We start from the raw sequence: 12,500 nt of genomic DNA, 5'->3' as shown, positions 1-12,500 counted from the left end.
CGTTCTCAACGCGCATTATGGGCCGCTGACCAACAGCAATAAGCAAGATGTAGAACTTGTCATGACGCCTGTTAGGCGATATTTCAAGTATTTTTTCCCCGACAGAAACAACGTAAGAGTAAGATGATGTGAGTAAAGAGCCTTTTTTAAAAAGACAACTATGCGCCGAGCGAGGCTCGAACCTAGGACATTCCGATTCGAAGGGAATGTCACATCACAAGACCGCATAGCCGCACGAGTTGCACTCAGATGCAGAATAGAACATAAATCCACATGTATTACACCATATAGATAGTTCGAAGATGACGTCACTCAGGCCTTTGTTATTGTTTTTGCCATCCGCGTTTGTGAGTTGTTCTCACTAAACTGTATTAACCAGTCTATAAAAGTTCATGGTTACACAGAGTTTGTGTGTTTGTCCGTTATACTTCCGGATGGCAATGTTGTGAACTCCTTGGCCAAGCGCATTCTATCTTTAGAAATATCTTATCACCTTGTACCGACGTATACCTATACGGAGGTCTGATAACCCAAATTACTGTGGGCTCATTGCTGTAATGGAAATACTATCAACCAATGAATCATAGTGTTCATAACAGGAATATTTACTCGTCTCATATTAAGCCGACGTATACTTATTTGCAAGTCTGATAACCCAAAGGGTTCATTGTTGTAATGGAAATTCTCTTAAACCGACGCAAAATATTGTCCATTAAATTGAGCTTTTTTTATATAACGCAATATCCACTAAATGTGCTCAAAGCGCTTTACAAAGGGTCCCTGGCCAACAGCAACATTTAACATTTAGGACGGGACATGGCACCTGTTAGGCGATGTTACATTTTTCTCGGACAGAGACAACGCTGTAAACGGCCAGGTACTCATTTAACACCTGAGTACGGTGAGAGAATGTGAGTAAAGAGCCTTCTCCAAGGACTCAACTATGCGCCGAGTGAGGCTCGAACCCAGTTACATCAATGTGAAAACGTCAGACCTGCAAATATGTGCATCTAACATCAAGTCTATAAATGTGCCAATTTAATCACAATGTCAAGTCCATATAATAATATCATTATATAGAAAATGACAAAAATTACTTACAAAACACTTACAAGAATGCTCCTTACTTTTAAATGAAATAAAGTACGAACACTTTAATTAAATGGTTTCTTTTAAGATTTTACTTAAGAAAAGTGAGTGGAGCAGGCACTTATGTTGATAATAACAAGAAATGAAGTGAGAAGGAAAGTGCCAGAAGAAATGGGTTTTAAACAAATTAAAAATGAGAATAAATAAATAAATAAAATTAAATAGAAAAAAAGTTATTGACATGAAAAGTCAGAACACAGAAGACAATAATAGAGAATAACAAATTCGCGGCGGCGATGGGGGCTCGAAACAGCGACGATACTGGTACGACAACTTCGCCTGGCTGGGGGAGAGCGTGACTCTGCTTTGTGGTGGATAGCTCATTCGGTAGAGTCACGCTCTTCCCGGCCAGGCGGAATTGTCGTACCAATAAGGTCGAGGGTTCGAGCCTCCATCGCCGCCGTGAAATTTTTATTCTCTATCATTGTCTTCTGTGTTTTGGCTTTTAATCTCAAGAATTTTTTAAATTTTATTTTAATTTAATTTTATTTTATTTTATTTTTTCATTCTCAATTTGTTTAAAACCTATTTTTTCACAAGTGTCTTATTTTAAGAAAATATCAAATTTAAGAAACTAAGGAGCAGGCACCGGTATAAGATTAATATCTGAACAAGTGTGTATGAAAGGTGCCAGACAAAGCAAGAAAGAAAAATAGAAGAAAAAAAAATCTAAAAAAACAAAAAAAAAAAAAACAAAAAACAAAAAAAACAACAAAAAACAAAAACAGTCGACCTCAGACCTTCTGATTACCGGTAATCAGAAGGTCTGAGGTTCGATCCCCAGTCGGGGTCAACTGATTTTTTGCGAATGTATTTTTTCCTTCATTTTTTCTTTCTTGCTTTGCTTTGTCTGGCACCTTTCATACCCACTTGTTCAGATCTTAGTGCGGTCTTGTGGTATGACACTCGCTTTCGGATCGGAAGGTCCTGGGTTCGACCCTCGCTCGGCGCATAGTTGAGTCCTTGGAAAAGGCTCTTTACTCACATTCTCTCACCGTACCCAGTTGTAAAATGAGTACCTGGTCGTTAACAGCGTTGTCTCTGTCCGAAAAAATTATAATATCGCCTTACAGGCGTCATGTCTTGTCCTAAATGTTAAATGTTGCTGTTGGACAGGTACCCCTTGTAATACGTTTTGAGCACGTTTAGTGGATATTGCGCTATATAAAAGCTGAAATTCTTTTGTCTTTTTTTAACCCTACAGCAGCTGTGAATACCGATTTTAAGTCGACTCAGTTAACGACTTTTCTCAGGACATGACGACCACCATTTCCATCATTTTCATTTTCAGCATGAAATTAGTAACAATGATGAGACAATCTTTTGGAGAAGACAGAGTAGTATCCCAATAATAGGATTCAATAGTTTGATGTCACGTCCGCCCAGCAACCAGCAGCTTGGTTCTAAACAAAGAAAATCGGAACTTTATATTCTTCATGCTGGGTAGAACTTTTTCACGTCATGTGATCAGAATGTATAAACATCAAAACATAATCAGATGTATAATGTTTTTCTCCTCTGGATACACTTTTATGCTCGTCGGAGAAGTATTAATTTCATAAGGGCGTCCGCCATTGTTCCGATAGTTTAGAACCAGTTACTAAGTTACCATGCGTCATTACGAGGGAAGTGATGTCACGACTGTTGAAGCCTATTGCTAATCTCTTGCCAAGAGCAATGGAAACCACTCGTCAAATTCTGACAAAAAATTGGGTCTTTTTTTGTTTTGTTTGTTTGTTTGTTTGTTTTTAAAAGGGAAATCGGCTCTGTCACCTGTAGGGTTAACGATGCTTTACATAATTTTGATTTTGATAATTTTCAATTCCAATGTCCTTCCCTTTAGGAGGTCTCGATTGATCAGAGGTAGAGCATCTGCTTCACACTTCTGGAGCTTTTTTTATACAGCGGAATATCCACTAAACGTGCTCAAAGCGCTTTACAATGGGTCCCTAGCCAACAGCTACACTTTACATGCAGGACGACGTATAACGCCTGTCAGGCGATATTACAATTATTTTCGGACAGAGACAACGCTGTTAACCGCCATGCGTTCATTTTACACTTGAGTACGGTGAAGGAATATGAGTAAAGAGCTTTTCTGAGAGCGGAACTCGAACCCAGCACCTTCCAATCCGAAGCGACTGTCATAGCAAAAGACCACTTAACCGCACACACACACAAACAAAAAAACAAACAACAAACGAACTTGTATCAATACCGAATGTCATCGAGATTTTTCTACCCCTCCCCCCCCCTCCCACTTCGTCCACCCAGGGGAAATTGCTTAATTAGTTAGATTGGTTAGATTTAGCAGAAATTACACAAGAAAGACAAACGTCATAGCAATTGGATTCAATAGTCCGATGTCACGTCGCCCAGCAACGGAGAGCAGCGTGGTTCTAAACAAAGAAAATTGGTACTTTTTATTCTTCATTCTGGCTAGAACTTTTCATATGTCATATGATCAGAATGTATAAAAGTCAAAACAGGATCAGATTTATAATGTTTTTCTCCTCTGGACACACTTTTGTGCTCATCGGAGAAATATTTCATAAGGGCGTCCGCCATTGTTCCGATAGTTTAGAGCCAGTTACTAAGTTACCATGCATCATGACTGTTGAAGCCAATAGCTCCTATCCGTTTAATGTTTCAAAATCTGGAATAAACTCCCGCCTGAAAGGTCGTGTGGCTTTTGAAAGAATACTTTGTGCAGCTATGTGGTCCAGTGGTATGACACTCGCCTTCCGATCGGAAGGTCCTGGGCTCGAGTCCCGCTCTGAGCGACGACCTTGGAAAAAGCTCTTTTTTCACATTCCCTCACCGTACTCAAGTGTAAAATGAGCACATAAAAGTTCTGGGTTCGAGTCCCGCTCTGAGCGGGGTATAGTTGATTCCTTGGAAAAGGCTCTTTACTCACACTCTCTCACCGTAACACCGTTGTCTCTGTCGGAAAAAATGTAATATAGCCAAACAAATACCATATCTATACGTGTCGTATACATTAAGTGTTGCTGTTAGCTAAGGACGCATTGTAAAGCAATTTTAGCACGATACGTGGATATTGCGCAATATAAAAGCTCTTTTTGTGATTTTATTTTTCAGTTATGGAGACGAATGTGTGACTTACTGGCTACGAAGTTCTGTTTTTTACGGTCTTCAATCCTAATCAGATCCCCTCCGTGGCTTTGGCAATCCTCCTGAGCCTCAGACCATTTACGCCCTGGAGTTTTGAAGAATTTTATACATGTCTCTGTTGTGGCGTAGAATTTCCATTCAGGATCGCACATTTCGTCTGTATATGTATGATAAAACTTTTTAAAAAACACACAAATTAGGACAAATAAGGAAAATGAAATTGCCTTTATTTATCTCCAAGGGGGCATTTTTCTTTCAGGTTTACTCCAAGGGAAGACTGGAATATCCCAGTCTCAATGAATGCATCGCCGGAAAGTGTATTAGGGATATCAAGCGCAAAGAAGCGTAAGTCGAACTCCGTACTTTTCCCTTTCGGGTACGAAGCAAGACTACATCGCTGAGCAATGCAGACCCCCCCTCCCCCCCCTTCCTCCACATTGTCTTTTAAACAAAAGCTGCTGATCAGTAAGTTAATAAATATCACCAGTAGTCTCAAAACGGTATTATAGCGAGGATGCTTAAATTTTAATATTAAGCTTTTAAAGTTTGAGCTAAAATAAAATACATTCATTGAGGAGATCGAGTTTGCTATGTATTATAAATGTTTTTGTGTGGATGTGTAAAAGCATTTGACTCATGATGATAAGAGTATTATTTATATTTTTGGTGAGTTAGACACATAGATTAAAAACGTCTTTAAAAGAATAATAAGCAAAGAAGATTTTCTAGGATCAAACCCAAACATCCGGAGTTGATGTGGGGTGGGGTGGCGGGAAGAGAGTAGATACTGTCATAAACGAGGTGTACGACAAGGGCGTGCTCTATCCTCAGTTATTTTAGATAACAGTTCTCAGTGATCAGTATCTTAAAGCGTTTTATATGAGAAGATTGAAACGTCACCAAATGATGATTACGATGATGTTGATGATTATGATAGTAATGATCAAGGTGATGGTTATGATGATAATGATGTGATGGTAATGATGATGATGATGATGATGATGATGATGATGATGATGATGATGATCTTACCGGTGATAGCAGCGGATCTTTCACACACATAACCCAAACCTCTCTCGCATGATGTCAAACTCCATGAACTGTTCCCATTGATGGCAGCTGAAATATTTTTTTAAAGGAGACCATGAAGTAAACAAAAGATAGAAAGATTTAGAAAGACATAAATTAGGAATCTCGGGCTGTATGCTCTAGTGGTATGACACTCGCTTTCGGATCAAAAGGTCCTGGGTTTTGAGCCTCGCTCGGCGTATAGTTGAGTCCTTGGAAAAGGCTCTTTACTCACATCATCTCATCGTACTCAGGTGTAAAATGAGTACCTGACCGTCAACAGCGTTATGTCTCTGTCGGAAAAATGGTAATATTGGATAACTGGCGTCGTGTCTCGTCCTCCATGTTAACTAAGTGTTGCTGTTGGTCAGGGACCGCTTGTAAAGCACGTTGAGCACGTTAAGTGGATAATGCGCTATACAAATGCTCTAGATAGAAAGTGTGTGACTCATCGACTCAATGCAGTATGGTGTCGGGTTTAACCAAACGCCGAAGTGACTTTTAAGTTATCATATAAATTTTGGGTTTGAGAGTTTTTGCGAAGATGAGATTTTTTTTAATTCGATCGATTTTTGAAGGTCGAGTTTTCTGGCCAAATTTTTAAATATGTGTTTTTCAAGAGTACGGCACAGTGGTATATGATGGTGGTGATGGCGATGAGGGCAATGATGGTAATCATGACGACTCTGATGATGGGGATGATGCCGATGGCGATGAGGATGATGATGACGATATTAATGACGGTGTTGATGATGATGATGATGATGATAGTGATGATGAAGATAATGACAGTTATGATGATGATGATGATGATGATGATGATGATGATGATGATGATGATGATGATGATGATGATGATGATAGTGATGATGAAGATAATGACAGTTATGATTATGATGATGATGATGATGATGATGATGATGATGATGATGATGATGATGATGATAATGACGGTGATGATGATGATGATGATAATGACGGTGATGATGATGATGATGATGATGATGATGATGATGATGATGATGATGATAGTGATGATGAAGATAATGACAGTTATGATGATGATGATGATGATGATGATGATGATGATGATGATGATGATGATGATCTCACCATCGCGTAAAAGTGGGGGATAACAAAAACGTCCCCTATTGTAGCGGGGACAAGATATCAAGGCCCTTGTGGGATTCCAATATCCTAGTGAGGCAACACAGGTATAACCCCTATTTTCATCCCAGATGGATGGTTGATCACGAGCCCAGCTCGTGTATGTAATCTGAAAGACCGAAATAAGATTTTAAAAATTGGAAAACGTGTAGTGTAAATGTTGCTGCTCGAAGCTCGAAGAAATAAATAATAACGTGAAGTTGAATGTAAGCTTCAATTTAATTACAAAAACATATCAAATGAACGTTTCGGTTTCCCCTTTATCAACAAAAAAAGGATGATTGAAACACTACAAATGAATGAGATGATGTGGTAGTGGCGTAGTTAACTACTTTATATCAGCACAGAGCACAGTGTTGTCAATTTAACGGGTTAATAACAGCAAGAAATGAAGTGAGTAGGAAAGTTACGGGTTAACGCAACTAAAATTGTTTTTGTGGTAAAATCAGTAATAAAATCTGGCACATTGAAATGATCAAGTTACTTTCTTCTGGTCGAGCCAATGCGATTTAGTACAACCTTTAACCAATTCCCAATTCTAATTCATAAATTAAATAAACGATAGATTAAATACACTTTTAAAATATACAGGACTTTACCCCTCCCCCCCAAAAAAAAAAAAACAAAACAAAAAAAAAAAAAAACAACAACAAAAACAAACAAAAGATTATTTGTTAAAAAAAAACAAGTACAAACAACAAATAATAACAATATAAAAACAACAAAGGAAAACAAAACAAACTAAAAAAATCTTAAAACACACGGCAATCTTTACTAATATTTGGTCGATTTTTTTTTGGGGGGGGGGGGGGGGTTACAAAAAATCCAAAAGATTTAGCTTTAGTTATAGTTTTATCGAAATCAAATAGCCATCGCATGATTTTTTGCAAATGTAAGAGTTGTCACAATAATAATAATAATATAATAATAATAATAATAATAATAATAATAATAATAATAATAATAATAAAATTATATAATAATAATATAATATAATAATAATAATACTATTTAATTTGAGGCTTTGTACAGAAGATCTATTTAGTAATAACATAGATAGGTCTCAAGTCAGAATTTTTAAAAAGGAGGAAATATTTCGTGCTTCCGCGGAAAACGCATTTTATCATGAATAATGTGGAGCAATATGCCCTCATTAATGGCAATACTCGTAAAATATAGAATTATTAACATATACAAATTATTATTATATAAAAAGGTAAAATTGTTAAATAACTAATAAACAGGGATAAGCTTTGCATGTCACGGTTAAAGATATATATGTTTGTACACCACATGAGTACATTTAAGTTGAAATACTATCTTTACCACGTGTATCGTTATTGTAATATTTAATCAATAGATTTATGGCATTACTAATTAATATTAAGGGCATTCAAAGGATCTTATCCTATTTTGCCCTATACCACATGTTATGTAAAGTTGTTATGTTATGTAAAGTCCCTTGCTATCTGACTGTTTTCAATGATTTTTGAAGATGTATTAATTTATACTACTGAGGGCCTGGAGCCCAAGCTGAATATAAACACAAAGAACTTGAAATAGCGTTAAATCCGCTAAATAGCGGAAATTTGAAGACCCATGTAATAAACACGTCACCGTGGTACTATTTTGGGGTTTACGTCAGACTGTAACTATGGGCTTGGTGTAACGAACGTGCACTTATTTGCAGGTCTGATACCCCAATTCATTATGGGCTCATTGTTGAAATGGAAATCTCAAAAACTGACGCAAAATCGTGTCCATGACAACAATGTTAAACTAGGCCCATAATTGGAATCGGATGTCAGACATGCATATATGTACACGTCAGCATGGTGATATGTCGTGTGACATGTCACCTCAAAACGGTTTTATGTCCTGGTGAATGTGTACCGACGGGGATTGAATAAATAAGCAAGTAAGTGAGTAAGTAAATAAGTAAATAGTATGTAAGTTAGTAACTACCTGTAAAATAATCTGATCAGGAAGCTAAACAAAAAAAAACAACAAAACAACAAAAACAAAACAAAACAACAACAACAAACAAACAAAAATAACTTGAGCTTTTATATAGTGCAATATCCACTTAACCTGCTCAAAGCGCCTTACAATGGGGCCTTAGCCAACAGCAAAACTTGACAGCAACATGTAGGACGAGATGTGACGCATGTTAGGCGATATTACACTTTTTTTCGGACAGAGACTACGCTGTTAACGGCCAGGTACTCATTTTAGACCAGAGTACGGTGAGAGATTGTGAATAAAGAGCCTTTTCCAAGATCTCATCTATGCGTCGCTTAGAGTGGGATTCCAATCCAAGACCTCCCGATCCGAAGGCGAGTGACATACCACTAGACCACATAGCAAATAGGTTTCTACTACTTTAACATTGCCCCACTACTAACAAAACCCATTTTCTGTTTTGAGGCTATGTGGTCTTGTGGCATGACGCTCGCTTTTGGATCGGAAGGCCCTGGGTTCGAGCCTGGGTTCGGCGTATAATTGAGTCCTTAGAAAAGACTATTTACTCACATTTCGCATCGCACTCAGGTGTAAAACGAGTACCTGCCCGTTCACAGCATTATCTCTTTCAGAAAAAAAAAATTGTAATATCGCTTAACAGGCGTCATGTCTCGTTCTACATGTTGCGTGTTGCTGTTGGTTAGGGACCCTTTGTAAAGCGCTTTGAGTCCTTTAAATGGATATTGCGCTATATAAAAGCTCAAGGTTTTTTTGTGTGTTTTGGCCAGAAGACTTCTACTTCCAATAATTTATCGTTTAAATTTTACTAGATTTAAGTATTAATAAGTCTTAAACCTGAAGCTTTAAAATGCTTCAGGTTTTTGTTGTTGATTTTGATGGTGATAACGATTATGATATGATGCTGACTATAATATGATAATGATGATGATGATGATGATGATGATGATGATGATGATGATGATGATGATGATGATGATGATGATGATGATGACAAGCAGGACGATCAGTCCTCTCTCATCATCTACTTACCTCTCTAGGATCATCTGTCCAAAAATAGAATGTCTGTGAATTCCAAGACTTTCCTTTCAGCCCGATAAACACCGGAGCTCGTCCTATGTAACTATCTGAGAGGAAGTTTCAAGAGAGCAGATAATTTTTTAAAGTAATGAAATAACTAAAAATAACCCCCCTAAAGTTTTACTAAAACACACACTCAAAACAAACAAATAAATAACAACAACAACAACAACAAAAACAAAACAAAACAAAATCAAACAAACCTATATCTCTAACTCAAACTCGCAAATAACAAACTCGAATTCTAGAACTCTTCACGTTTAACGAGTTGATTTCCTCAAATTCCATTTCCCTCTCCCATTATCATTCTTTGTATAATCTGTTCTATTCCTTTAAAGAAATTAATATTTTATAATAATGATAATAAAAATAATACTTTCAATAACATGAACACAGGACCTTCCGGATCACAGTGCAATACTATAACCATTCGACCACTTCGTCCCTCTAATAATCATTGACCAATCAGAAAATCCCATAGTATTTAGCCCGGTCCGTCTCCTTGACTGTATACTTCCTGTCAATGAAATAGTCTGACGACATTTCTTAATTTTCACTGTGCTACTTCCAAAGAAAAAGGATCGCTACCAGTACGTTTTGTTGGGAAGGGGTGGTTGATTGGGGGGGGGGGGGATTTCTCATTCTCTTTTCAATGAGGCAACATGGAAAGTGTTTAAGATGGTTGATGTCATGGGATTATGACAGTTCATCATTATGGAGCGCGTTGATCGTTGAAGTATGTCATACAAAGATTTTTTAAAATGTATTTGTTTCTCTCGGCTTTGTCTGACACCGCCTCATACCCAGCTTTTTCGATTGAAATATTGATATATCTAATTATCTATTAACATTTGATGAGAAGATAAATTTACCATTGAAAAACTTTTGTTTGTCGCTGTCATCAATTCTAAGCAGATCACCTCCAAGTTTTAGGCAGTGTTTTCGAGCCCTATGCCAAGATACGGCAGGATAATTTATTACTTTGACACATTTGTTTTCCTTGGGGTAGTAAATCCATCCCTTTCCACAGAGGACATGGTAGTCTTCTGAAAGGATTGAACATTTTGGTATTGTTACAATAGCGATATATAAAGACTGAATATTTGGTATTGTTACAATAATCGTCTGTAAAGATTGAACATTTTGGTATTTCTACAATTGTCATCTGAAAAAAATGAACATTTTGGTATTTTTAGGATATTCCTCCTCTGTAAATATTGAACATTGAGAGGGTCAAGAATAGCCCAACGCCAAGCCAGCGTGTCGTAAAAGGCGACTAATGGTGTGTGATTCCCCCATCTTTGAGTCACCTGGTCCTCCAGGTTGGGGGTTGGCAAAGGGTTAACACCCCTTTCCGTTAAACTCAAACCGTTACAGAAACACAGACAGACAAACTAAATCCTTTTTTTAGCTTGGGCGACCGAAGAGTTTCTGGAATTACAGAATTTATGAAGGACAACAGACAAAGCCGAAAGGACTCTGCTGACCCGATGACGTCTTCGCCAAACAAGCAGCTTCGAATTGCGTCGTGGAACGTTCGCACCATGTATGAAGCAGGAAAAAGCTCTCAAGTTGTGACTGAGATGAGAAGATACAGGCTGCATATACTTGGAGTAAGCGAAACCCACTGGATACAATCCGGACAGAAACACCTCAAGTCTGGGGAGAAGATTTTATATTCAGGGAGAGGGGACAGGAACATGGAGAAGAATTAAAGAAGCTGATATACAGAGAAGTGGTAAGACCTGGAATGAGATAAAAAAGTTGGCTCAGGATAGAGAAGGATGGAAACTGTTTGTCTGTGGCCTATACCCTGACCCAGGGTGAAAAAGGCAATGATGATGATGATGAGGATAGTAGTCTGTGAAGATTGAGCATTTTGGTGTTGTAAGAATAGTCATCTGAAAAGATTGAACATTTTGGTATTGTTACAATAGTCATATGGGTCTAATCTTTAATTGCTATGCCCCTGTGCATATTTTGTGACAATGGGCCAAAATATGGATCACATTTTAGAGGATTTTTTTCTACCAAGAACATATGATTGAAGAATTTTTTCAATTAAATAGATTAAAACACGGCGCACTAAGAAAAATTGGGCTAAGTACCGGACGAAAATCCCTCTAAATAATAAAAAAGCCGTATGACCAAATACAATAAAAAGGGTTTAAGTAATGCTCGAGAGGAAGGCTTTGATGATTGATTTTAAGGATTTTACGGCGCTTGCATTACATTCAGGTCATATCAGCGCCAGTAAAAGGAAGAAAATGGAATAGATAAAATTCTAGAATCACATTAAAAACACCAAAAGAAACAGTAAGACAAAGGGGAAATGGTTGTGGATATAAATTCAAAGAGTATACTTTCAAGGTATGTTGACTGTTTCCCTCTCAGCTATGGACTCCAGCAATGACCAGGACAAAACTAAGCAACTCTTTCCAAGACAAAGACAGAAAGCAACTCGGAAAAGAGATATAAGGTGATAGAAGAGACAGCAAGTGACCTTATGCTCACCATGGGAAATCAAAGGACTCCACCCAGACAGAGGAATGCTTTAAATGCCATTTTCTAAGACACAACGGGTCATGAATTCAAGACCATTTATTTTATCTAAACCGCAGATGACGGCATTGCAGATTTTCCTCATGGAGACGGCGCGTGGCCTTCGTAAACTCATGGCCTGATACCGTAGCCATTGTTATAGCCTGACACGAGAACCCTCAAGGACTTATAGTAGTATGCGCTTGGCTAAGAAGCTCACAACATTGCTATCCGGAAGTGTAACGGACCAACACACAAAGCTGTGTGTATCTATGAACGTGTATAGTCTAGTTAATACAGTTCAGTGAGAATTACTCATAAATGCGGATGGCAATAAACAATAACAAAGACCTGAGTGACGTCAACTTCGAACTATCTAT

At 37.7% G+C, this 12,500-nt stretch overlaps 1 protein-coding gene across 3 annotated transcripts in view; it reads right to left on the bottom strand.

Annotated features, from left to right (window-relative positions):
* The window catches only part of LOC144976177 (snaclec 5-like), a 27,660-nt gene extending 16,323 nt beyond the window's left edge, over positions 1-11,337 (bottom strand). The window contains exons 1-5 of one of the 3 annotated variants that reach the window (XM_078920356.1): positions 10,452-11,337; positions 9,532-9,626; positions 6,466-6,628; positions 5,317-5,403; positions 4,277-4,441 (exon numbers count right to left, since the gene is read on the bottom strand). In XM_078920356.1, the coding sequence (XP_078776482.1) occupies positions 4,277-4,436 (160 nt within the window). In that variant the 5' untranslated portion in view covers positions 4,437-4,441; positions 5,317-5,403; positions 6,466-6,628; positions 9,532-9,626; positions 10,452-11,337. Of the gene's footprint in view, positions 1-4,276; positions 4,442-5,316; positions 5,404-6,465; positions 6,629-9,531; positions 9,767-10,451 lie in introns of those variants that run through there. The other 2 variants (XM_078920358.1, XM_078920357.1) reach the window with 2 other exon arrangements.
* Between the last annotated feature and the right edge of the window lie 1,163 nt (positions 11,338-12,500).

This window comes from Berghia stephanieae, chromosome 7 (assembly GCF_034508935.2).
Source record: "Berghia stephanieae isolate SIO BIC M18660-M18661 chromosome 7, UCSD_Bste_1.3, whole genome shotgun sequence".
Classification (NCBI taxonomy): domain Eukaryota; kingdom Metazoa; phylum Mollusca; class Gastropoda; order Nudibranchia; family Aeolidiidae; genus Berghia; species Berghia stephanieae.
This window is presented reverse-complemented; position numbering and strand designations above follow the sequence as displayed.